Source organism: Panthera leo, chromosome B1, assembly GCF_018350215.1.
Source record: "Panthera leo isolate Ple1 chromosome B1, P.leo_Ple1_pat1.1, whole genome shotgun sequence".
Taxonomy (NCBI): domain Eukaryota; kingdom Metazoa; phylum Chordata; class Mammalia; order Carnivora; family Felidae; genus Panthera; species Panthera leo.
In genome coordinates, this window is record NC_056682.1 from 139,591,916 (window position 1) to 139,615,375 (window position 23,460).

Sequence of the window (23,460 nt, forward strand, 5' to 3'; positions counted from 1 at the left end):
TAAAGTGGCCCTTTCATCTCGCTTCTCTGATCAAGGCCTGAAAATTGTCTCTGGCCACTCGTGAAGATGCTAATTACCCTATTGCTGAAAAGAATGCTGACATCCCACTGACAGGCTAGCTTCATGGCAGACATCTTTGTCTAAATGATTTGTCCTTATATGAAGAAGACCACCACTTTCCAGCTAAAGATTCTCCCAACAATAATCAAGCTTTGTCTTCTCCCTTTTAGGCTCAGTATCGGCTTAGAGTGAATAAATATAAGTGGGACGGGATTAATTATCCCTCTTTTGCTATCTCCTGTCTTCAGAGACTCAATGAAAATAGGTGGTATCTACTCAAAGTGTAGCCCTGAGCTACAAAACAAGTATTTAAAAACACTTTCCAAATAATTGCTTTGAAGAAAATAGTCATTTATTGTCAAAGCATCCAACATACCTGGATAATCTATAAAGTTTAATAAATCTTTCCAGGGATAAAAGAAACACATAACTATTCAGACTCCATTTCACTGGCACAAAATTACACTTTGTATTAAAAGGAAATACATATTTACATAATGATGACATTCTTCATTGAAGTCGATAATCATTTCATGATACATGCACTTCCCCCTGGAAACTTAAATTGAATGGTGACCCCTTTTTATTTATTTTATTTTTTTGTAAGAACACAAACTGTCATCAAGAAATGCAGAAAGCATCTCACCCTCCTCCTTTACTTTATATCTAAAATAAATTTTGCCCTTACATATAATTATTACATCTAAACCGTAAGTGCTTAATAATTTAAGTAGAAACGTATGACAAATGCATCAATATGTTGCAATATATGACATTTTTAAAAATGTACCTTTGTTTTTGGAAAGTGAAAATGCGTGCATTCAAAAGAAAACCCCTCGAACAACCCACCCAATCAAAAATCCACCATCCTGTCTTGTATGCGTGCGTGTGTGTGCGTGCGTGCGTGTGTGTGTCTGCGTGTATAATGCAGGTCTCGGGTAAACAGGTCAATGAGAAGGTTGGGGTGGCACGTGTATGTGTGTGTGTGTGTTTCTGTCTTTGGGTGCAATGTTTCAGGTCACAAGGAGGTGGTGGATGTCCTCGCGTGTTTTTCCTGTAGGTGGCTTGACTGTGACTGTGCGCGCGTGGAAAGCTAGGGTCCTTTCCGTGTCAATTATGCGAGGTCATGTGCCTGGAGAGGTGGTGGCGCTCCCTGAAGGACTCATTGCAAATGGGGCACTTGAGTTTCTCCTCCCGCCGCCGCTTCACCAAGGGCTCCATCGCGTACTCCTTTTTGTGATGCGACCGCATGTGGTACACCAGGTCGGAGGTCATGCGGAAGGAGGCATTGCACTTGGCACACCAGTTCTGCGCGGGCAGACACAGCGAGGTGAAGGAAGGCGGCAGCAGCGTGAGCGCCGAGGGCAGCTGTAACTGCAGGGGCCCCGCGGCCGCCGCGGCCGCCGCCGCGGCGGCAGCGGAGCTCTTGGGCCAGAAGGCGGTGGCGTAGAGGAAGGGGTTCTGTTTGGGCAGGCCGCCGCCGCCACCGCTCGGCAGGGCCCCGCAACCTCCGTTCAGGTCCGCGGCCCCCTGGAGCTTCACGGCCAGAGGGTCGGAGGCGGCGGGGTAGAGTCTGGTGGGGCCCACCCCGTCGCCGGGGTGGCACGGCTCGAGCGCGCTCAGCTTCTGGCCCAGCACCAGCGGGGACAGCTGGGAGAAGGAGCGCGCCGGCTGCGAGAAGGCGCTCTTGCGCTCGTCCGACGCGGCGCCCTGGCCGCCGCCCGCTCCGCCGGAGGCCCCGGCGCCCGCGCCGCCGCCCGCCCCGTTGCCGCCCGCGCCGCCCAGCTGCGGCACCGAGGTGAAGGCGCTGCCCCGCGCCGGGCTGCCGCCCTCCAGCCGGCCGGGCAGCGGGCCCCCAGGCCGCGGGGCCAGCAGCTTGTCGGCGCCTGCCGGCGAAGCGGCCACGGGCGTGGAGGAGCCGCCGCCGCCGCCAGCGTCCTGGTCTTCGGCGGCCGCGCCCCCGCCGTCGGCGGCCGCGTCCTCCTGCAGACCCGCCGCTCGGGCCGCCTTCTTCACCTCCACAAAGGCGCTGCGCTTGGCCTCGCCCGTCTCGGGGCTGGGCGGCGCGAAGAGGCGGCCGTTCTCTTCCAGGCTGAAGTAGCTGCCCGAGGCGCGGTACTGCTGCGGGGTGCACACCAAGTCCTCCTTGGAGGCGGGCAGGGGCCGCTCGGCGAAGCGGCCCCGGCCCCCCGCCAGCCCCACTCCGCCGCCCCCCTCCGCCGCCTCCTCCGGGAATTTCCTCTTCCCCTTGCCGCCGCCTGTGGCGTTGCCGTCGGGACTCAGCTCCGCCTCCTGGTGGCCGCCGCCGCCGCCGCCGAGGCCCCGGACGGGGGAGCAGCTGTTGCCTGCCCCCGAGTTTTCGAGCTCCCGGGCCAGGTTGTGAAAGTCCGTGGAGGGCTTGGCGCCGCCGCCGCCACCTGCCGCGGGCTGGTTACTGCCCTCGGGGGAGGGGGCCGGGTAGTGGTGGATAGGTCCGGCTTTGCCGAACTTGGGGCCGGGGCCCAAGGGCGCTTCCTGTTGCTGCGGCTGCTGGTCTTTGCCACCGCCCCCGCCCCCGTGATCCTTGGTGCCCACGCCGCCGCCTTGCTCTTCTTGGGGGCTGGCATCAGCGCTGTGAAGTCTCTTGGGGCAGCGGAAGCGCAGATGCGCCACATAGGGGAACTCAAACTGGAAACGTTGGCTGCATTCCAGGCATGTGTAAGGGGACGACCCTGCTTAGTGAGAAAACACCACACACACACACGCACGCACACACACACACACACACGTGCGCGCGCGCACACACACAGGCACACCACAGGATTACTAAGCATCGTCTCCAGACCAGTTTGCCATCACCCTTTTCACAAATCCACCTTCATCTCTCAGGACCTGAGTGCCTGAGAAAAGAGTATCCTGTCCGACCTGATCTAACTTTCCCTCCTGATTTGGGGCGCGGGGGAGGAGTGCAGTCATCAAACCTAGTGTCCCCGATTCATCGTCACCTATCTGTCCCAGCTCGAAGTTTCCCTGCCCAGACGCCCTAAGAGAGGAAAGACGCCAGTGCGCCCGAGGGAGCCCCCGCCTCTCCCTGCGTCTTCCCCGCTAGCGAAGGGCCCCGTCGCAGGTCGCGAGCCAACCTACCATTCATTTTGCTGTGGGATCTAGAGGGGCAGAGCAAGAGTAACTCAGTCAGTTCTTTCCCGTACCAAACTAGTAACTCCTCGTCTTTGGCAATCCTGCGGAGAGAGCGGTAAAACAGCTGTCCGTTTTTTATATAGGCTTCAAGGTTCTGTTCCTCTTTATCTCTGGCTGATTGGACGAGACGCAGCCACATGAGACCTTCCGAAGAACCATTTGCTGCTGAGGTGTCTACCTACAGTTTGGAAAAAAGAAAGAATACAAGGAGGTAGGGGATGGGGGTGGGGGGTGGGGGAGACTCCTGTGAGAGAATGAAGCCAGAGGAACCGGACCATTTCCTCTATGTTATTCTTTTCCAGAGAATTATCTGAGCTCAAGCTTAACCAAGACCCAGGTCGGCACCCATCTTCGTTTTTGTAACCAGGAGGCAAGATAACGGTCCTTTGAAACACTGTATCAATCATATAGATGAAACTGTAGTTTTCATATATTGGTGAGGAAATTTTTCCTTACAATTTAAATTAGTATTAACCTCTTGAGAATGCACTTCTCAATTATCTCACATTACACAAGTGTAAGGGATTTTGTCTGTTTCTGGAAGTTAAAAAAGCAAGTTTAGATCTTAGAAATTATTCTGTGGCATTGATTCATCCTCCTAATTTTGCCTTAAACAATTAATAGTTCTTCTTTGGAAAGAAAGAATGAGAGAGGAATTATATGTTGAAACTCATACAAATTTAATGCTGTTTTATTGTTAAGCCATTAACATCTTTATTAAATACAAATTCTCGGTATTAGCTAGCTTACTAGAAAGAGTAACATTTAGGAGAAAACTAGGCCTCCTAGGTTGGAACACAAATGTAGCCAATGCTTATAATAAAAGAACTTACAGAGAGTAGTTATTATGCAAACAGCTTCAACCCTGGTTGAAATCTGCCCCAAAGTTAAGAAAGTTGTGTTTATCACCAGGAAAGCCTAGGACTGAGGCAGCAATTTAGATATACCTGGTACTCCGAATCGAATTTTTGTCATTTATTCCAGAAATAAGTTGCCAATAATTTGAGTTTAATTTTTGTTTTTCTGTTTTTAATGTTTTGATCTGTTAAATAGGATGTCTCACATTATTTCACTTTCTACATTCAGAACCTATCTCAGATTGTCATTTGAATGATTCTTAGTCAGTTTTCAACAAGGCATTACCCTCATACCCTGTCCACCAATGGCCAAGACTTACCCGGAAGATATAGGGGACTGTTCTCTTGTCTGTGGACTTGAGCGCAATGAAAGCTATGCTGTCATACAGGGAAGTATGGCTCAGGATGCAGGGACCGAATATAGCATTCTCAGGGATGTCGCAGGTGGTGTAAACGCTGGTAAAAATATCTGTTAGACATTGCTGGACAGCCTTGGCATCTCCATCCCAGATGCCCCGCTGGATGCCTGAATCCTCCATCACTGGAGACAGATACACAGGACAAGGAAACAATTTATATTATTCCTTTTGCCTCTATGAATCCAGGCAGAACATTTCAACTCTTAGACAAAATTTTCTTGAATTTGCCTGATTTTTGCATAGCCTTTATTTCCAAAATAAAGCCAGTGGCAGATTAAGTCTGGAGCATTTTGAAAATGACAACTAAGGAGTACTTTCCTCTCCTTCCCACCCCTCACTCGCTTTTTAAAATAATTGGAAGAGTGGGAACTCAGAGTGCACTGCTCTCCAGAAGGAAAATAGGGCTAGGAAAGAGAGATCGGGTTTTTGCATCAGCTTGGGGGAGGATGGGCCAGGATTTGGGACCAGATTGGGGAGAACAATAGGATTTTTTCTTTTTTCTTTCTTTCTTTTTTCTTTTTTTCTTTCTTTCTTTCTTTTTTTTTTTTTTTTACTAGCATATAGTTTCCTGACTGAAAATAACTTTCAACCCTTGGGAGAAAGCTCTTCTCCTCTCCTCTTGTTTATTGAACTGAGTGGCCAGGAGTTGATTTGTTTTGTTTTGTTTTGTTTTTCTTCCAAAGAGGGGAGCAGCCTTAGTGAGCAAGCAGAGACAGCCGAGCATGGCGAATGGATTTCAAGTGGAGTGTCTGGGCCACCGATTCTGTGTCAGCTAACCTTTCTCTGCAGCCTACAAGAGGGGACGTATGTCTGCTCATTACCATAATCCAACACTGTCCCTCCGAGGCTTTAATTAAAAGCAGCAAGCAGAGGTAATTATTTTTTTCTCGACATGCTTATTTATGGATGAGGGTGAATCCCAGTTACCTTGTTATACAAGGGGGTGGATTGAGTTGCATGTACCTCATGAAGTAGCAGGTACAGGGCAGGCCTGACGTGTCCCCTGGTTGAAATACTGTGTGTGCAGTGACTGGTGAATTCTCTCTTCCCCAGATATGACCCTGTCTGGGCAAGAGGGGGCAGCCCCACTTCTGTAGACCTCTGTGGGCTCTCCGACTAATCCACAGCAATTCAGAGAGTAATGCCCTGATGGAGGGCTCTGTATTAAACTGTCATAAAGAGACATTTTCCTTCCTTGGCCACGGGACACCCTTCCAAAACTTGTCATTTTTAAACAAAAACAAAACAGGAATTTAAATTTTAAACTGGCCTTGAACTAACTGCCTTCTTAACTCTGACTGATTAAAAGACTCCCCCAAGTTGGTTTTTCCCTAACAACGTTGAGATAGGCAATAATTTATGTATGCTTTGTATAATTTAAGTAGCAGGAAAGAGTAGACCTAATTCTTTTCCTGAGTAGCTGTTCATTATGGAATAATATTAGTAATGTCCATTTTTATCCTAATGTCTATTAACCAATTAATCTTGCAAATGTGATTACAAGGTAGAGCTTTTTTTTTTTTCCTTTCCAGCTAACAGAGCATGAAACTTTGGTCAGCCTTTTTTTCCATTCACTCCGCTACATCCGGCAAATGTCAAGTATTGGGCTGTATCTGCCAGACAGAAATAAGAGAAAATATCCATAAAGTAGAAACTTACTTTATCACAGCATCTATCTCTGGGCATCTTTTACCCCACACACGTAGCCTTTCTGACCTCTAACTGCAAATTTAAATACGTTAAAAAATAAAAAGCCTTCAGAACCCCTCATCTCCTTTTCAACGGAATCCTATTCTCTCCTTTTCAGTTTCCTCAATTCAGCGTTTTATGCCTCAATTTCTCTCCTCCTTTTAAAAGTCTCTTTCACACAAGCGTTTCATTGTGCCGGGAGGTCGCCCCGTCACTTCGGGCAACAGCAGGGACGCAATCATTAAAATGCAGTTCTACCTAACAATATGGTGAAAAGATCCTCGCTACGCCGCGCTAATAGGGGTTCGCGTCGCCGCGGCGGCCGCCACGAGCCTCGAGCCGGCCACAATAACCGCTGGGCGAGAGCCCGGGCTCGCCGGCCGGCGTGCGGTCGCCCGTGCACCCAGCCGCTCGGAGCTCCGCTGCCGGCTCCAGGCCCCGCGCTCAGCGTCCGGGGGGGAGGGTCCTCCCCAGAGCCCGCGGGGCTCGCGGAGCGCCCGCGGCTGCCGCCGGCCGCTCGCCCTCCCGATAGGCAGGCATTGTCTGGCGGCCGCGCGTTCCCCAGTCACTCGCTTCTCCCGCAAAGTGCTCCCCACCCGCTCCTCCCTTTGTATAACCGTATTGCCGGGAGAGATCCCTTCTCTTCTGGTAGATGACGAGCCGGACGGCAAAATTTTCCACTCTCCCCTAGCAAACCTGCCTTCCTCCCCATCCCCCTCCCACATCAAAGCACGGACACTTACCAGGAATAAGGTCAGGAACGAATCGCCCAAATAAGGCCACCAGGAACCGGGAGAGGCAATCGAGTGCTTCTTTTGCCTATTGTATCAGTGCATTTCCATGTCAAGAGGTGTTGATATTGCTGTCTCGTAGGCTGTACCTAAAGAGAGGAGAGAGAGAGAGAGGGAGAGAGAGGGAGAGAGAGAGCGAGAGGGAGAGAGAGAGAGAGAGAGAGATGGAGAGATGGGGTGAAAGAGATGAGGAGAGAGTAAGAGGGGTGAGAGCGAGAGCGAGACAGCGAGAGCGCGCGGAGAGAGTTGTACAGATGGACCCGATGCAGTGACTGACTGGCACGCAGACACACACTTTTTGTTTGCTGCACATAATCTGCCCAATGACGCGTGACAGCCCACGTCCCCTCCCTTTAACTCTTTGCTGGGCTGGGCGCTCCCTCCGGCGCCGCCTGCCTCGAAGCGGTCTCTCTAGCCTGCCTGCGCCCCGCAGGTCCTGAGCTCCCCAAGTGGCAAAGCCTCTCTGGGCGCAGCCTGGCCCGCATCCTCCTAAAGCTTCGGCCCTCTGGGACTGTGAGGAGGGGGAAATCAGTGTCGAGGTCAGAAAGGGGAGTACCAAAAGACCTGGAGCGGGCCTTTCTCCATTTCTCTTGGCACTTGGGGAACCTCTGGCAGAGAGCTGGCCACCCAGTGCGCGCACGGACCCCGCGCGCCTTTCCCGAGTCTGAGTTTGGCGAAGGGGAGGAGGGTTGCGGATTAGCCCCGCGGGATTCTCTGGCCACTGAGCCACCGCTGATTTGCGCAGCTAGTTGCCTGGGGGTGATAAAACGGCGCCAGCTCTCCCTTGGAGCGCTCACCCTACCATGCCCTTCCGAGCAAGATTCAGAAAGGATGCGCTTTGGTGAGAACTTGGCTCTGTCTCCCCCCGGGTCCAGAGATGGGGTGAGGATGCTGGAGCGCGGACGCCACCAGATCGCAGCAGGGGACTTACTGGGGTCTTCTGGTCCCAGAACTCGAGTACCCGGGCGGGGGGAGAGGTGAGGGGGAGAAGGGTGGGAAGAATCCAGGTTACTAGGCTCAAGCAGTCCCAGCTCTTCCGCTGCCTGGCGAGCTCTTCGTTGTCCCCGAGGGGGTCCCATGTTGGGGGCGGCCCGTGTTCTAAGACCTCGGAGGGGGGTAGTCAAAGTAAAAATTATTACCGAGATGGGCTCCGGAGAGCAATTCACGTGCAGCCGGTGATGGAAGAGCGGATGGGGTTGCCGCGGCCGTCTCGGGAGCCTCGTTTGTGCGCTAAGCCACTTAGAGGCGCTGGCTTGCCCCTTTAGTGCAGCAGCTGAAGCTAATGACTTGAGGACTTTAACAGCCTGAAAGTTGACTCCTTCCACAGGGGCCGCAACACATTTTCGCTGGGGGATCTCAGGGTTCTCTTTCACCTTTCAACTACCAAATCCTAAGGGAAGAAAGACCTTTAGTGTATAGACAGCTCCACTCTCTCAGCCCCACCCACAACACCACCGCTTTGAAGGGGGGCAGTATGTTAGCTTTAGGATGAATCAGATTGTGTAGCCGGCTTAAATGGACGGAACAGAACCACGACTTAGGAAGGACACAGCCTCGGTTTTTTTTTTTTTTTTTTTTTTTTTTTTTTTTAATCCAGGCTGCAATAAGGTAAGTGGTTTGGGGGTTGGCAGAGCGTACCTTAAAAGGAAAGGGTGCATACAGTGTTTGACCCCCTCTCAACTTCGAGACCTCCCTCTGGCTCCCAGTGGGACAGCGAAGAACGTGCCCTTCCTCGCCGCACCCGCAGTCCAAGGAGGCCAGGGAAGGTTTTTGCCGAGGAGAAATAAAAATGTGGGAGTAATTTCCGACTGCGTGAGTTCTCTTCTTAATGTCTATCTCCCCCCTACCCACCCACCACCATTTCCACCCAGTCTTGGTTAGCCCCCTTCCCCCCCCTCCCCCCCAGACACAAGTTCCGAGTTCTTGTGATCAGACCGGGCGCCTGCCTCGGTGTAAACTGGGACTCCGGCAAAGAAGGGTTGCAAAAGCCCTATATATTAGGCAAAACCCTATACATTAGGGAGGATGAGGGGAATTTCCAGGTTAGCTACTGAGTTTCAAAGCTTCTTAAATGGGAATTGTCTTTCATCTTAACCTATCATTTCTTTTATGCATGTATGAACACTTTTAAACATTGTGGTAAAGGGCAACTCTGACCAAAGCTCAATGTTGAGGGCTTTCACAAGTCCATATAAAAGAATCTGAGTGTTTTAGCCACTAGTTGTCTTATGACTGGACGCTTCATTCATATATCCTTTCTCTCTCTCTCTCTCTGTGTGTGTGTGTCAAGAAAGCATCTCTCCTTCCCCTATCACTTGTTTTAAAAAAGGGTGGAAGAATTAGAAATGTCAAAAAAATGCCTCAAACATCTGGAAGAAAACCTGCAGGGATGAAGAATAGTGGCCAGACACTTAAGTGAATTCAGAGAAAAAAAGGAAAAAGAAAGGGCAGGAGAGGCACAGATGTTAACAACAGCAAGTTAAGATAAAGAAGTAGCCAAAAGAGAGTTGTGGTCTCTTAGAGAGGTGTTCCAGCCTGACAAAGTGACAGTGTGTGTGTGTGTGTGTGTGTGTGTGTGTGTGTGCAGTGCCCAACACCCTTATTCCATTACACTGTTGATCAGAACACTCCTTAGAACCTCCTTTTGCTGTTATGCAGAGAACAGAAAGTGTTCCTTTCCCAGGAAGAGTCATCTCTCCATTCAATTCCATTAAAAAAATTCTCCTACATATTGTAAATATAAAAGCATCCACTTCAGTGTGTGGGCACTTAGATAACCTTAAACTCTAAGTGGAAAACATTTTTCTTTCTGCTGGCCTTTCTTTTCTTAAATATACAGGACACTTAGACTATGTCTCCTCTGAAGTTCTGAAACCTAAACTCCAGTTTGTATAAAAATTAAAAAAAAAAATGCTTCTGACACTTAAGTTGGGTGTGGGGAGCTTGACTGTCCAAATCCCAAGCTAGAAAATAGCTAAGATTCTATATATCAGTGAGGGGAGAGATGTATTGAGAATCTGATACTTGTTCATCAGATACTTGTTCTCAATTTCACTTTTCTGACCCCTAATTAAGATTTCCCTACTGATTTCAAATTAAAATCCCCAAATAAAAGAATTTCTAACATTCTATGAATCCAACCAACTCTCTATCTTATGTATTGAATGACTGCTATAGCAAAAAACAACTATGGGCAAGATTAAGCTCAGCATTCCTACTTTGAGGGTTTTCCAGTATTTTAAGTGGTGCACATTTTGCCTGGTAATATAAATGGTCTTAATGACAATTATTAATAGGATGTAAAGAAAATGTAGAAATTACTTTTATTTCCCTAGAAATTTATGGGCTAAAATGGTGCATAAACTACTTTGAAATCACTCTGTGTTATTACTTCCTGGAATTCACTGATACTAAATGAAGGATTGAGGCATTTATTCAGTTGCAAACAGTATTATAAAAATGCATCTCAGTCAATAGTTTGATCTAATTCACATGGAACAATGGGTTTATATTTGGAGCTCTTTTCCCTGGGATTTTATTTCCAATTAAATAATTAGAGAGACAACAATGAAGAGTGAAGGTATGTTCACCTTGCTCTGCCTTAGCAAGGCTTCCTGCAATTATGGTACACACACACACACACACACACACACACGTAGACAACTGCAGTATTGTTTTGGAAGAGAAGGCTGGAGAGATGTTGATGAATGATTCCGGAGGTGGTGCCTTTTATGAACTAAGTGAGAGGGTGGAGAAAGTGTAAGAAAAGAAATCTGATTCTTAGAGAGTATTAGAATGGAAATGCCCTTTCTCCTCCCAGGGTAGAGAAATGGGGCCCCAAAATACCTCAACTTCAGTTGATAGGAGGCTGGTGAAGTCTCCAAGAATAACTCACTCAGGAGGATTATTACCCTTTAAGAATGAAAGCACATTATTTTGCTTTCTCTCTTCCTTTCCAAGTCCTGGTCCATCCCCCTCTAATCCTATTTCCAAAGCACTACACCAGCAAGTCTCAGTTGCCAAAAAAAGAAAAAAAAAAAAGCAATTCATGGTGAGAGGGAAAATGCACTGGGAGACAAGAGGATGGTCAATGAAACAGACTGTGGAGACTATTTCCAACACTTACTAATTTCACACAGGGAAGTCTCTGGATGGGGCTGTGAGTGTTGGGGGGAGGTACAGAATGGAACTTCTTGGAGGGGTATTGCATTGCACAGGCTTATCTTGGAGAATAAGAAATGTTCTAAGGGATAACTCAGAGACAAGAAGAGGCAGACTTGCTGACTGGGTAAAAGTTTACAGGGATGGGGGGCACTTTGTTTTGTATAAGTGTACATGGCAATCTTAGTTTGGGTCTATTCCTTGCCTAAGTACTATAGGTGGTTCATCAGGGATAAAGGAGTGAATGTTTGCCAGGCTGGTCCAGGGATAGCCAGACTCTCAAAGGATGGATAATTCTGTAGCCTGGGAGGAGGGACTCCATTCTCTCAAGTTCAGAGATCATTACTCCTGACTCACATTTTTCTTGCTTCATCCTGTTTCTCAATAAATGTAGTTGTTTTTTAATGCTGGTGCTCTACTACAACTATTCTCATTATGATTATAACCTACCTTTCTCAAGCTTATAACTCTGAGGGATCTCAAGTTCCCCTTCCCCTTCTTTTGGGAGTTCAGCTGTGAGCTGGATAGTCTTTGAGGACTTTGTGTAATTCATTTCCTCTCCTGGATCTGAGTCCTAGTTAACTGGCTTACTAGCTTCTGAGTATGACTTTTAGCAGGGCTGGCAAACTGAGGTAATATTGGAGACAACTACCACAAATCTGAAATCAGTGCCTCATGCTCACCTGTGTGACTGTGACCTGTGAACCAAATCCAATATCCAGCATCTGACCCGTTAGGTTCTCCCAGCTTTTATGCCACTCCCCATATAATATCTAGAGAGCTGGCAAGGACTATCCCAGTTTTGTCAAATCTGTAGGTTACAATGTCCTTCCTAGACTCAGACACCACAGTGCTTGAATAGGTCTCAGCAGGAGGAGAAGGGTGGACAGAAGGAACTATAAGTAGGGCCACAGTCACCACTCCAAGCTTCCTCACTCCCTGATCCCAGCTTTCCAGGAGACTGGGGACCAAGGGCTGTGGAGCAGTCTCAAATGGGAGAGAGCATCAGATTTTAAGAAGACTGACTCTAGGCCTTAGGAATGTCACCACATTGAGAGGTCCTACATCAAATTTCTTTACACAGCCAGGAGAAGGGACATTATCCCAACACTCAGTACTTGAATCTCACCTCTTTATCTCTCTATTTTAGGCTGTGTATGATTCCTGAGTTAAAAAGACAGGTGCTGATTGACTTACACTGGGTTAATACTAGGAGAAATACCTAGCATCTGATCCCAGCTAGTTCTCTGAGGTATGGACTTTGATTTTAAATTGGGCTGCTGGGGGATGAGCAGCATAAACATTCCTCTCCTGGGAAGGGGGTCTAGGAAGAATGCACACATGCCCAGGACTTTCTAGCTTGGAATCTGTCCATGGCATACTTTCCTGAAGGCTAAAGAGAGAGGCAGACATCTGATTTTCTCTGAGGAAAAGGGAGGCAAATAAAGGGGAAAAAACTGAAAAAGATTTGGGGGAATAGATATCAGTCAGTAACCACACAGCACCAAATCATATTGCTTTGCTAGAGCCTTGGAAATATAGTTTGATTTCTTCACAAACTATGCTCTCATACCTAAACTGCTCCCCTGGTCATATAACATATTGGACTGTTTGAGTGAAAACCATCTTTCGTGATTTTGATTCAAGCATCATAGGCACTTAAAAACTCCCAATGTAAGTCTTTCTTCAATTCTAATACTTGGAGAAGTGGTATCTCAGAGAATTCAAAGATCAACTTGCCACAAACAGCAGTAACTGCATGACTACTATAAACAATACTGTAGATACATTACCAAATATTAGAAATAACATGCAAGGAGATTGAAAGTTATATTTGTTCTCTTGCTGATCGAAAGGCCAGTTCCCAGATTGATTTGATAGTCTTCTGGTAATATAATATAAACATAACCAAGATATAATTCATAACCTCTTCTAAAGTTTTGAGGAAAATTCATATTTTAAAAATAAATAATATCCAGAAATATCAAATAAATTATTCACAAAATCCTAAGAAAAATAAACATATTGACTATAAAGACCTGGATGTTGAGGTTTCCCAAAGGCCTAGAATTCAGTTTAGGTCTGAACAATTTTTATATCTAATCAGATATGGTTCTCTAGCATGCGTGTGTGTGTGTGTGTGCGTGTGTGTGTGTGTGTGTGTGTGTGTGTGTTTAAGCTGGTTGGGAGTGAATATTGTTGAGGGTAGCAATTAAAAAAAAACATTCAGGACTATCATTTTTCTTGGCTCCAAGTTCACAAAGTAGGCGGTGCTCCTTGTATGTTTTCACGTAGGATAGTTCTGGAGAAGATAGTTTGTGTGAAGTCATATAGAAGAGCAATTGTTCCGGGAGAAGCCAAATTGAATAGAGTTCTAAAGAATAGATTTCCCACGTATGGTTTTAGTACCTAGTACCTTGTGTGTGTGATCAGGTGCCTCATAGCATTATCTACACTACAGAATCAGTTTACCTGGGGTTCTAGGAAGTTAATGTCTCAGACAAGTGGGGATCATCTGAATGTGTGAAAATATCTTGGGGAAAGTCAATGTACTGAGAGTGTGGCTGGTTCCATGCTTTATGCCTACTACACGCAGACAATTTCTGATGTCTGGAGTCCCTGGTGTCCATGTCTTAGTAAAGAGCACAGCGACAAAGCTGAGTGCAGAGAAGGCCAATGACAGACATGGGGTTCGGTGTGGGCTAACAAGGTCACCCTGGGAGAGGCTCAGGAGATTACCCTGACAGTATCATGAAGGGAAGACACGGCTCCCACTATGTTTGGGATGAGTCACCAAAGAGTATGGAGCCTCACACTAGACAGGACCTGAACAGAACAAGACTTGCCACCTTCAACAGGGGATCTCTCTTTTAGAAGCAGCTCACGTAAACCATGAACGTGAGGGAGGGGGTGGGAGGGAGAAGAGGCCACGAGGTGAGCTGGGTGTGCTCCAGACACGCCCTGGACAGAGCAGGGAGGAAGCGCCATGTTTTCCATAGTCTCCAGTCTCCTGCTGTCTCCCAGGAATTATTGCCAACCCTTGTCTCCTGCTAGGCGCCACTTGCCTCGCAGAAAGGCGTCCTGCGGGCTGGGCGTGAGGGAACAGCAATGCTCTTTTTACCACCACCCTCCTCCCAGCCCGCTTCGCACGTGCTCTGGTAGGCAGTGTTCACCGCCCCCCCCCCCCATGCACCCACCCCCTTTCCAGAGGCACGGGTCTGCATTCTTATCTCATATATGCAGGGCTGCCGGTGACCTCTCTCAGCCTTGGTTTTCCTCCTCAGCAAACTAGATCTGCAAAGAGCTGCCTCCTGGGTCGCGGTGAGGACAGAAAACCAGGGCGAACGACTTTTGGAAAGCCAGTTTCTGAGCAGATGGTAAGGGATAACTTCCAAGAGCCGGGGTTAGTTTCATTTCAGTCTTGGACATCCCAGAGAGGTCGCAATACCTTTATTAGGGAGCATTCTTTTGACTCACAAGTCTGGAGAACTGACCCAAGAAGGACCAACAACTCAGGTTCAGGCCCCAGCTCCACCAGGGGAGCTAAACTCTCTGGGTTCGAATCCTGGCCCCTGACCCCGGGGCAGATAATTTAACCGGTCTGTGCTTCAGGCCTCCATCTGAGAACCGAGAGTGGTAAAGGAAATTCTATTCATAAAGTTATTGAGAGGGGTGAGGTGATACTTAGCAAGTGTGGAGAACAACACCTGGCACATATTAAATACTTAATTCAGTGCGGGCTATTGCCACTGTTAGTAACACTGCCTGCGTTTCCTTTTTAAAAAATTTGGGACTTGTGCACCCGCTTTCAAAGCCACTCAGCGAAGGCTACAGGAATTCTCGAAGTTTCTAGGGAACCCGGAAGGAGGTACTGGAAGATAGAGGCAGGAAGCATCTGTTCAGGTATTCAGGGATCGCTTCTACTGAAGGAAGGGCCCGAATGTTCCAAGCAGGGGCGGCAGGCAATCCCCATTCCCTCCTCCCCTTTGCGGAAGAGGCAGCACTTTTGTGCCAGGAGGCTGATTAGACTTCCATCCCTCAGTCGTCAGGGGGTCCTTTCGTTAGAACTGGTAGCGGCGCCGCGTTAGAAACGCAGGGATGTGAGGGCAGCAAAGGCTGAGGCAGTTCGACCCCGCACGGAGGACACGGGATGCCTCGCGGGTTAACTCAAGAGCTGCAGCCAGAAAGCCAAGGTGTGGGTGGGCAGAGAAGCCCGGGGCACCACGCCGCCGGTCTGATCGGGGCCCAGGGCCTCTGAGCGACGCTGCCCCTTCTCTGCCTCGAAGGGCGGAGGCTCAGCAGCGGGCGAGCTCTGGAGCGTGCAGGGCAGCCGCGGCCCTCCCCTCCACACCCAAGTCTGGGGAGCGAGGTGGGCCGCTGCCCGGGGGACTTCGAGCACAGCGAGTTCTCTCACTCCCACTGCCTCTGGCCCCGCCCCGGACGCCCGCACGCGGGCTGCGCGCGGAGCATTATGGGCCGCAAGGCCGACGGAGCCCCTGTCGGGGCCGGGGCTGCGGTGCTGAGCTTCCTCCCTGGGCCGCCCGCCGCTTTCCCGCAGCCGCGGCCCGGAGCAGGCGCGTTGTTCGCCCCCACGCCTGTAGCCTAGAGCTCTGGGAAGTCTCCCGCCCAGGCAGGGGCCCGGTGACAGAGGTCAGTTGTGGGCTCCTTATTGCTCTTTCTTGTGAAGGATCCCACGGGTGGTGGTTAAGAGCTCCAAATTTGGCTTCCTAAACGCTTCTATTAGGAATCTACTAGCTCTGTGTCTTTGAGCGAATCGCCTAACCTCTCTGAATTTGAGTGCCCGCATTTGTAAAATAGCAAAAACAACATTTATCTCACAGGGCGGCAAGAGGAAGCCGGGGTTCAGATCCCAGCTGGACTTCTTGCTCGGGCTAGTTAGCCTCTCTGTGCGTCTGTTTCCTGTGAAGGAAGGGGAGCTGTGAACTAGAGAGAATAGCGTTTGACTCAGAGGATTATAATTAAATGTGATAAGCCTGGCAGAGCATTCGGCCTAGCATGCAGCAAGAGCCCAAACAGTTAATTACTTAAAGTATCTCAGTGCTTGCCACTTTGAAACCTAGATAAATGTAATTTTTAAATCTTGCTTTTCCTGCTTCACTTCCCTCGTTTTCAGAGAGAAACAGTGCACAAAGGTGTGCGTGGGTATTTGGGGTGATAGTACCCACAGAATTGGGAAGAATTAGCTTGTGGCCGAAAGTTAGATGACACTTCCGGAAGCTGCATGCCTTTCCTTCCTCCTAGCTTCTCCTCTTCAGTTTCTAGGGACAAGGTAAAATAATAGGAAAGGCAGAGAAAAGGAGCTTGGAACATGAAAGATTCTCAACAAACGTTTCTTGAGTAGAAAATGTCGTTTCAAATGTTAAGAAGATAAGGGGTCTGATGTGGAATGGGAGGCCCACGATTGGATGTGGCTTCCATGTCTCTGTGCCCAACTGCCAGTAGGCAAGTTGGGAGCATTTCTGTCTTTAGTCGTGGCCCCTGGGAGGGGGAGACCTAAAGGAGGGGTAGAAGAGAGGGTGGCACTGCTCTAGGGAACAGGTTTGGGGGGCAAGAGGAGTAAAGGTGCAGCCTACTGCATACAGAGAAGGGCTGCATTCCTGCAACAGAGAGCATACCTGACTCAAGAGAGGTAAAACTCAGGTGAGGGGAAGAAAAGAGAAAAGATGCAAGGGTCAGTCATCCTGGGGTGCGTTAGACCTTCAGCGGAGTGTTGGAATCTCTATATTCCCCAAAGCTTGAAAATTCGATGAGGAGCCCCAAAACTGTCATTCCCAGACATCCCTTAATCATCATCGCAGCTCAGACCCTTTCAGAGTGGAGGAGCATACCTACATCACCATATGCCTCATCAGGGCCCCACTCCTTCAATACCAGTGACCTCCTCTGATTTTTCGGATGGGAGCATTTACATCCTTTTTTGTTCCCTATAGAGAATAGGATAATGGAGGATGATGTTTTACCCAGGAACTAACAGGACGTCCGGGAAAACCTGGCCCCAGACAGCGTTCAAGACCATTCCCTTCTGCTTTTTTCCTGAGGGCAGAGAATGCTGATGCAGCAACAGTCACCTAAGGTATTTCATAACCTTCTGCCTCTTAGTCTCCTCTCCTCTCAGACTGACTAAGAAGTGATGTTAGCGGAAAAGAGAATACAATAAAATAAAACCAATTCCTCAGTGTTTTGACCCCCCCTCCCACTACCAGCAAAGGAGACAACTGGTGAGAAGGAGCCACAACTTGGAAAAGATTTATTTTTCCTGGCCATAAATCTCACCCCCTTGTTCCTCTGCCCAGCGAAGCATGATAAAGTCCTTTTCCATAAAGTATTCAGTATTAGAGCCACAAAGCTCCCCCAATCAGTAGCCATCTGCTTCTACCATAACTGCTGCTCCCGAAGCAGGGAAAGCAGCAGCAGAGAAAGGGCACCACTGTTAGGCTGCTGGACAAATGAGGAGACTGAATAGCTTTGGTTTTCCTTGTGTATCTGTATCTATAGAGACAGGAGAAGAAAGGCCGCATTATATTGATACAACAATTGTAAAACAAAACACGGAAGAGGCATCTAAAGGGCAGTATCGCATGCATCAGGGGTCCCCAGATAAAAGGGGAGCTAACAGATTTATAGAAACCTTTAATTGGTTTTCAATTGAAAGCTAAAGAGGCTGGGGCGAAGCTGTGAAGAGTGGCAAAGTGCCCTCCTTCAGCCGTCTGGGAGGCGTGATCGATTTCATGGAGGGAGAAAAGAATAAGGAACAGTCCTGCGCCTCTGCGAGAGCAGAGAGCCACGCCGTGTTACAAGCTTTTCTCTTTGGCTAGGGAGTTATGATATGATCATAAGAACAGAGTCTCTCAGTCTCTCTTTTTCTTCCTCCCCCTCCCTTCCACCTTCCCTTCCTCTCACTTTCTCTCAGACTGGCAGACAAGTGGAGAGGGAAGGAAAGGATGCACAAGTAAATCTATTGATCTTCAGAAGAAATAGATCCCAGCCTAAAAACACCCAGCTTTAAATCTGTTCATCTGCCAGGAGGGAGGCCCCTTTGACAGGAATAGGAATCCCACCCTCACCCCACCCAAATCCTCTCCTCTCTCTTTTTCTAGACTCAAACAGGAAAAGCAAAAAATCTCAGGAGACTCTCCACTGCGGTAGTACAGTGAGAAGTCTTTGCTTGTGCCCACTGGGGTTATTTCAGAGCAGACGCTCCACTCAGCCCAACACGAGCGCCTTAACCCCTTCGCGCAGCCCATCGCGGCTCCAACCGGGCTCGGTTGGCAGTGCCCCACCCACACAGTACCCCCCACCCAACCGTCTGTCCATCCTTCTGTCCCTACGGCTGATTTATTGACCCTGACCCTCCGTTATCTTCTTCGATTTCCTAATTAATCGCAGATAAAAGGCAATGGTGCAAATTACAATGATGAAGGGCTGGAAGATGGTTTTGATCAAAATGGGAGAAGGGAGATATGATTAATTGGACGTGAGAATGAAATCTCAAGTGCGAGGAACAGGCCTCAGGGGGTCAAACCCTGACCCCTGAATGTTGTGGGTGAGCCCTTCTGCCTGCTTTAGCGCCTTCATGAGGAGGTAGTCCCTCAGATTAGGTCACTTGGGTCCCAAGCCTGTGGAGGAGAGAGAACTGGGGTTCCTCTGGGGCTTCCAAACTCTCTAGGTGCCTGCTGCCCAACCCACTCTCCCCCCTCCCCGGACATACTCTGCTTCTGCCTCTGCAGAATTTCGGGATCCCTGGCCAGTGATTCCACTGTCCAACAGGTACGCCTTTTGGCTGAAGTGCACCCCGTTATTGCATAAATGCCTGGCAAGTCTCTCACAGTTTTCCTGTCTTTGAACATTCCTCTAGTGAGTGGGGCTAACTCTTTGTGAAACTGCAGGAAAACAAGTCTAGTAGGTCAGAGATTGTATTTGTTCGTGTAAGGGATTAATAGAGCCCCTTTCTGATGCTGCTTTCCAGAATTACATTCGGGATTAAAAAGCAGACACGGCACGGGCACACATTTTGCATTCACTGGTGGTTGTGATTAATGTTTCCGAGGGGATTTGTGCTGGGAGCTTACGGAACGTGCTCTCGGGGGTCTAATGCCCATCGGCCGCGGCGCCGGGGTGAGAGGAGGGTCTGCGGGCACGCGCCAGAGCACGGGGGATTAGAGAGGACCTCAGATGGGCACAGACGCCCGGTGCGGTGGCCTTTTAGTGCCGCCCCGGCACCCGGCAAAACTGCTTAGGAGGAGGAAGCTGTGAGAACTGTCCCGGGGGGCGGACTTGGGGTTTTTAGGGATATGTGTAAAGGGAAGATGCCCTCGAGTGGCCTGACTTTGGGGTGGGAGAAAGGGGCTCAGTACCAAGCCTCTGAACTTCATACATCCGTCCTGTGAGAGGAGTTCGTTCCCCACTCCCGGTTCAGGGGAAGCGCTGCTCCCGGACGCGTCACTCACCGGCAAATAAAGAGTCGCCCGGCCCTGGCCCGTGAGAGAATGACCTCGACCCCTGCCGCTAGTCTCAGGGCTGCTGTGTCGGGCACTCAGAGGAGCATCTGTGGAGAGGAGCGGGAGTCTAGGCTTGAAATGCATCCCCTTCCCCAGCATCCCCTAGCGGGCAGCCAAACCCTTCCCCGAGCGTGTGCAGGGACGAAGGAAGGAGAGGAAAGTTCCAGAATGGAAGGAGGGACACGGAGGGTAGGAACGGAACCTAGCAGGCAAAGTAAAAAGAGAAGCAAATGGGAAGCGAGAGAGGGTGGTAGGAAGAAGAGGAGAAAATGGGGAAGGGGGCGGCCGCAGCTGCTGGACATTACCGCTCTCCGGCAGAAGGGGGCAGTCCGCCCGCCGAGACAGCCTCCCACTGGGCTGCGGCGGGATCCCCAGCAAAGCCGCCCTCCAGCCCCGGCTCAGGGGAGTTGGGCGCCCCCTCCTGGCAGCTGCACGGTCGCTCCCCGCGGTCTTGCGGGTGCTCCGGTCCAGCTACTGCTCGGCCAGGACTGGGAGGTGGTGCGAGGAGGAAGGCCAGGGACGGAGGGTGGGTGTGAGGGCGCCACGAGAGTGGCCCGGCTTTCCCGTCTTTTCCTGCCCCCTCCGCCGCGGCTTCCTCACCTGGGGCCTGCAAAGCTGCTTCCCCGTGAGCGCGGCTCCCGCGTGCCCCTCCGCGGCGGGGCTCCCGTCCCAATCAGAGCCAGTGCAGGAGCCTGCCGTCCTCTCAAAGCAGTCCATCCTGGTCTCTGCCGCAGCAGCTGGGAGGGAGGGAGGGAGCGACCGCCGGCTGCTGCTGGGCGGCGTCTGGGGGCCTCGAGCCCGACGCGAGGAGCCGCCATCTGGAGCCTCGGCAGCGGGAGGGGAGGGGTGCGGGTGCGAGGGAAGGGGCCTAGCGGCCGGGACTCGGGCCGAGGCGGGCAAAGGACGGGAGTCTGCGGCGTGGGAGCGGCCCGAGTGCTTGCGTGTGTGGCGGAGAAGGAGAGAGGGGTTTGGCCCTTGGGGAGGAGGAGCAGAGGCCTGCCCCTGCCAAGGCCCCCGAATTTCGAGGCGGTTTCGATTGGCAGGTCTAGCGAAAGAGCGGGGGACCCAGTAGGCAGTTCCTCCGATCCCGGTTCCAGCCGTTTCCCCCGGGACGGGAGTGTGGAGAGCTGGGCGGGGTGGGGGCGGGTGGTGTGGGGAGCCAAAACACACCCGCTGTCCGTCAGAAGTGTTTTTCTCATTTCCCTTCCCTCCCACTTTGTTCATCCCACTTCAGGAAACATTCCTCTCCAACGGCGTGGATTTTTGGACACCTACACATTGAGACAACTACTCAGCCAGGACGTGGGATAGTCACTGATAGGATATCACCCTTGGGGACAAATACACTCTAGTTTCCAGTGGACGGTGGAAGAGGAAGGGGATGAGGTGAAGAAAACTCTTCTTGGACATTTAGCATAGGGAAGGAGAGAATGGGGGAGGGGTAGGAAGTGTGGTTCCTCCCCTTTCATTTCAGATCCTTCCAGTGTTTTTATATCTTTAACTTAAAATTCCCGAGTTTGAATGGGAGAGGCGAGCAAACTCAAGGAAGGAAAAAGGTGTGATGAGTATAGGAGAGAGCCAAGGGATCTGTTCAGGGAACTCCAGCTCTCCAGAGATGCCCTCAGCCATAGGTTTTAGCCTAGTGTAAGGGGAGCTGATTGGGTACATCTGCTGTGGCGGGAGATCTGAATTAAAAAAAAAAAAAAAAAAAAAAAAAAAAGACTCCATGGCATTAAAACATTAAAATATACTCCCCTCCCCCAGCTGTCTCCTGTCCGGCAGAATGGCATTATGTAAAAGATCTGGCATGTCACCCAGTGGCACATCTGGTAGGTGTAGATGGCATTCATTAGCACAGGGCTTCTACTCTGCAGCATGCCAAAGCCCTGACAGAGATACCCGCTGCCAATCATTCATTCGCTGCCAATCCCTGAGCGCGGCCGGGCGGGATGGCTCCCTTCCACCCTGGCACCAGGACTAAAGGAAACAATGTGTTGAGATATGAAGAGATGAAAGCGGAGCTGAGGATGCAAGGCACCCAACAGATGTATCCCGTGAGGAGATAACGGTGCGAAGAGTCATTTAGCAAGGAAGCATATGCAGGATCTCAGGAGGGAGGCTCGGGCAGGGGTCCGCCTGACTAGGACTGAGCGGAGGGAGGGGCCGGGGAACCCCTTCAGAAACCTCAAAGTTGAAGTTTCTTCTCTGAATACAAAGACCACCCCCCAACCCTAACTGTAAGACCCTCTCCCCATCCTGTGTGTACTCTGTTCATCTAACCAGCTCTGAAAAGATGAACTCAGTCAGTCCTCCCTAAGGCTTTTGGTTACCAACATAAAGAGAACCTTTAAAACCTGCTGTTTTTAATGTTGCACCATTCTCTTTGCCTTGTAATTTGAGAGGGGAGGGAAGCTGTCAGGCTCTCTACTGAATTTTAAAACATATAGTGTGTTGGGGGGCACCTGGGTGGCTCAGTCGGTTAAGGGTCTGACTTCAGGTCATGTCTCTCAGTTTGTGAGTTTAAGCCCCACGTTGGGCTTTGGGCTGACAGCTCGGAGCCAGGAGCCTGCTTCAGATTCTGCGTCTCCCTCTCTCTCTGCCCCTCCCCCATTCTCTCTCTCTCTCTCTCTCTCTCTCTCTCAAAAAACAAATAAACATTAAAATTTAAAACATACAGTGTGTTGGGACCAAAGTGTTTCATATATTAGCAACATGGATGAAGAAAGAACTCTAAAGGTCTTGATTCCTAGCCTTTCAAAGGGGATAAAGATGAACAAAAGAAAGCATAAGGGATTATTAAAATGGCAAAAGATAGATAAACATAAAATCTAGGATAAAGCTTGCCTCTCAGGTTGTCCTTTTTCTTAGTCTGAGTGCCGATGACCTAGCTGGTCAGTGTATTGTTTTTCTTTATGACATGTATTATTTTATAAATATTCTTTTCATCTACCCAATATTTAATAAAGCAACAACAAGAGTCAGAGGTTTGAGGGTTTGTGGAATGAAATTTTTTAAGTTAAGTCTTAACAGTTCTTTATTGCATATGTACTTGTATATAATATATAAAAATATAGTACTCTTTTTAGTGTAAGTATATACTATGAAATGTTTGGGGCATTCTTATACTGGTTCATGGTCACAACATGACTGCTATAATTATCCAGACATCACACCATTGTTCTAAGCATGAAGAAAGGGATAGGGGCAGAGAAAAGTAGTTCTTTCCTTTTATCAGTGAAGGAAAAACTTTCATTTTTCATTAGCCAGACCTGTGTCACTTGCCTACAGATACCTGCAAAGGAGTCTGGGGAAATTAGCCTCTAAAGTGCAGAAAGATGAGGATAAGGGAACTAGGAATGGTAATGGAGTTGTAATGCAGGGTGTCTGCCAAAAAGTCAAAGGCAAAGAAGACTTAAAATTAGCACCAGGCAAAAGCAGATTATCAGGTTTTATCATTGTTTTAAATAAGAGTCTTTTGTTCTCATTATAGTTATTAAAGCTTATCAGTTAGGGATACTGTACTTGAATTAGTGATTTGTGAACTTAATCAAATTATGTTTCAGAATAAGGGCTCAAGCTTAATTGATATATTCATAAAACAGTTGATATAAAACCTTGTTTATATTTAAATAAAATTAACCTTTGGAAAAAAGCATAAATAGAATTTGTTTACAAACTTAAATGGAAAAAGGAACATGGATTTTTTTAGGACTAGAGTTTTAATACCAACTCTGATACTTACTAGATGTGTGACTTTGGGCATTTTACTTGTCTAAATCATATGTCC

General features: G+C 49.2%; 1 protein-coding gene and 2 long non-coding RNA genes across 6 annotated transcripts; 2 read left to right on the forward strand and 1 right to left on the reverse strand.

Moving 5' to 3' along the window:
- Positions 1–504: 504 nt before the first annotated feature.
- On the reverse strand, positions 505–20,389 carry PRDM8 (PR/SET domain 8). Of its 4 annotated transcripts, XM_042936105.1 has the most exons (7): positions 20,274–20,389; positions 19,623–19,720; positions 8,133–8,383; positions 6,946–7,082; positions 4,415–4,635; positions 3,184–3,415; positions 505–2,774 (listed from the first exon to the last, which is right to left on the reverse strand). In XM_042936105.1, the coding sequence occupies exons 5-7, from the start codon at positions 4,631–4,633 to the stop codon at positions 1,171–1,173; spliced, it is 2,055 nt and encodes a 684-aa protein (XP_042792039.1). In that variant the 5' UTR covers positions 4,634–4,635; positions 6,946–7,082; positions 8,133–8,383; positions 19,623–19,720; positions 20,274–20,389; the 3' UTR covers positions 505–1,170. The 4 variants fall into 4 exon arrangements, with proteins under 4 accessions (XP_042792039.1, XP_042792037.1, XP_042792036.1 ...); XM_042936103.1 differs by lacking the exons at positions 8,133–8,383; positions 19,623–19,720; positions 20,274–20,389 and having other exon boundaries at positions 6,946–7,139; XM_042936102.1 differs by lacking the exons at positions 6,946–7,082; positions 8,133–8,383; positions 19,623–19,720; positions 20,274–20,389 and adding an exon at positions 6,173–6,535 and having other exon boundaries at positions 505–2,771.
- LOC122218109 lies at positions 3,368–6,200 on the forward strand. The gene is made up of 4 exons (XR_006201868.1): positions 3,368–3,448; positions 3,540–3,673; positions 5,197–5,385; positions 6,046–6,200. It is a non-coding gene; the product is annotated as an uncharacterized LOC122218109 (long non-coding RNA).
- Positions 15,651–22,118, forward strand: LOC122218108. Its single transcript, XR_006201867.1, has 4 exons — positions 15,651–15,804; positions 17,106–17,248; positions 20,908–21,059; positions 21,438–22,118. It is a non-coding gene; the product is annotated as an uncharacterized LOC122218108 (long non-coding RNA).
- The last annotated feature ends 1,342 nt before the right edge of the window (positions 22,119–23,460 follow it).

What these genes read in the sequence shown, in the direction of transcription:
- PRDM8 (XM_042936101.1), bottom strand. An exon ending in CAGTCCCCTATATCTTCCGG is followed by an intron (nt 3,416 to 4,414) that starts GTAAGTCTTGGC and finishes TCCAAACTGTAG; the next exon opens with GTAGACACCTCAGCAGCAAA. An exon ending in ATCCCACAGCAAAATGAATG is followed by an intron (nt 2,775 to 3,183) that starts GTAGGTTGGCTC and finishes TTTCTCACTAAG; the next exon opens with CAGGGTCGTCCCCTTACACA.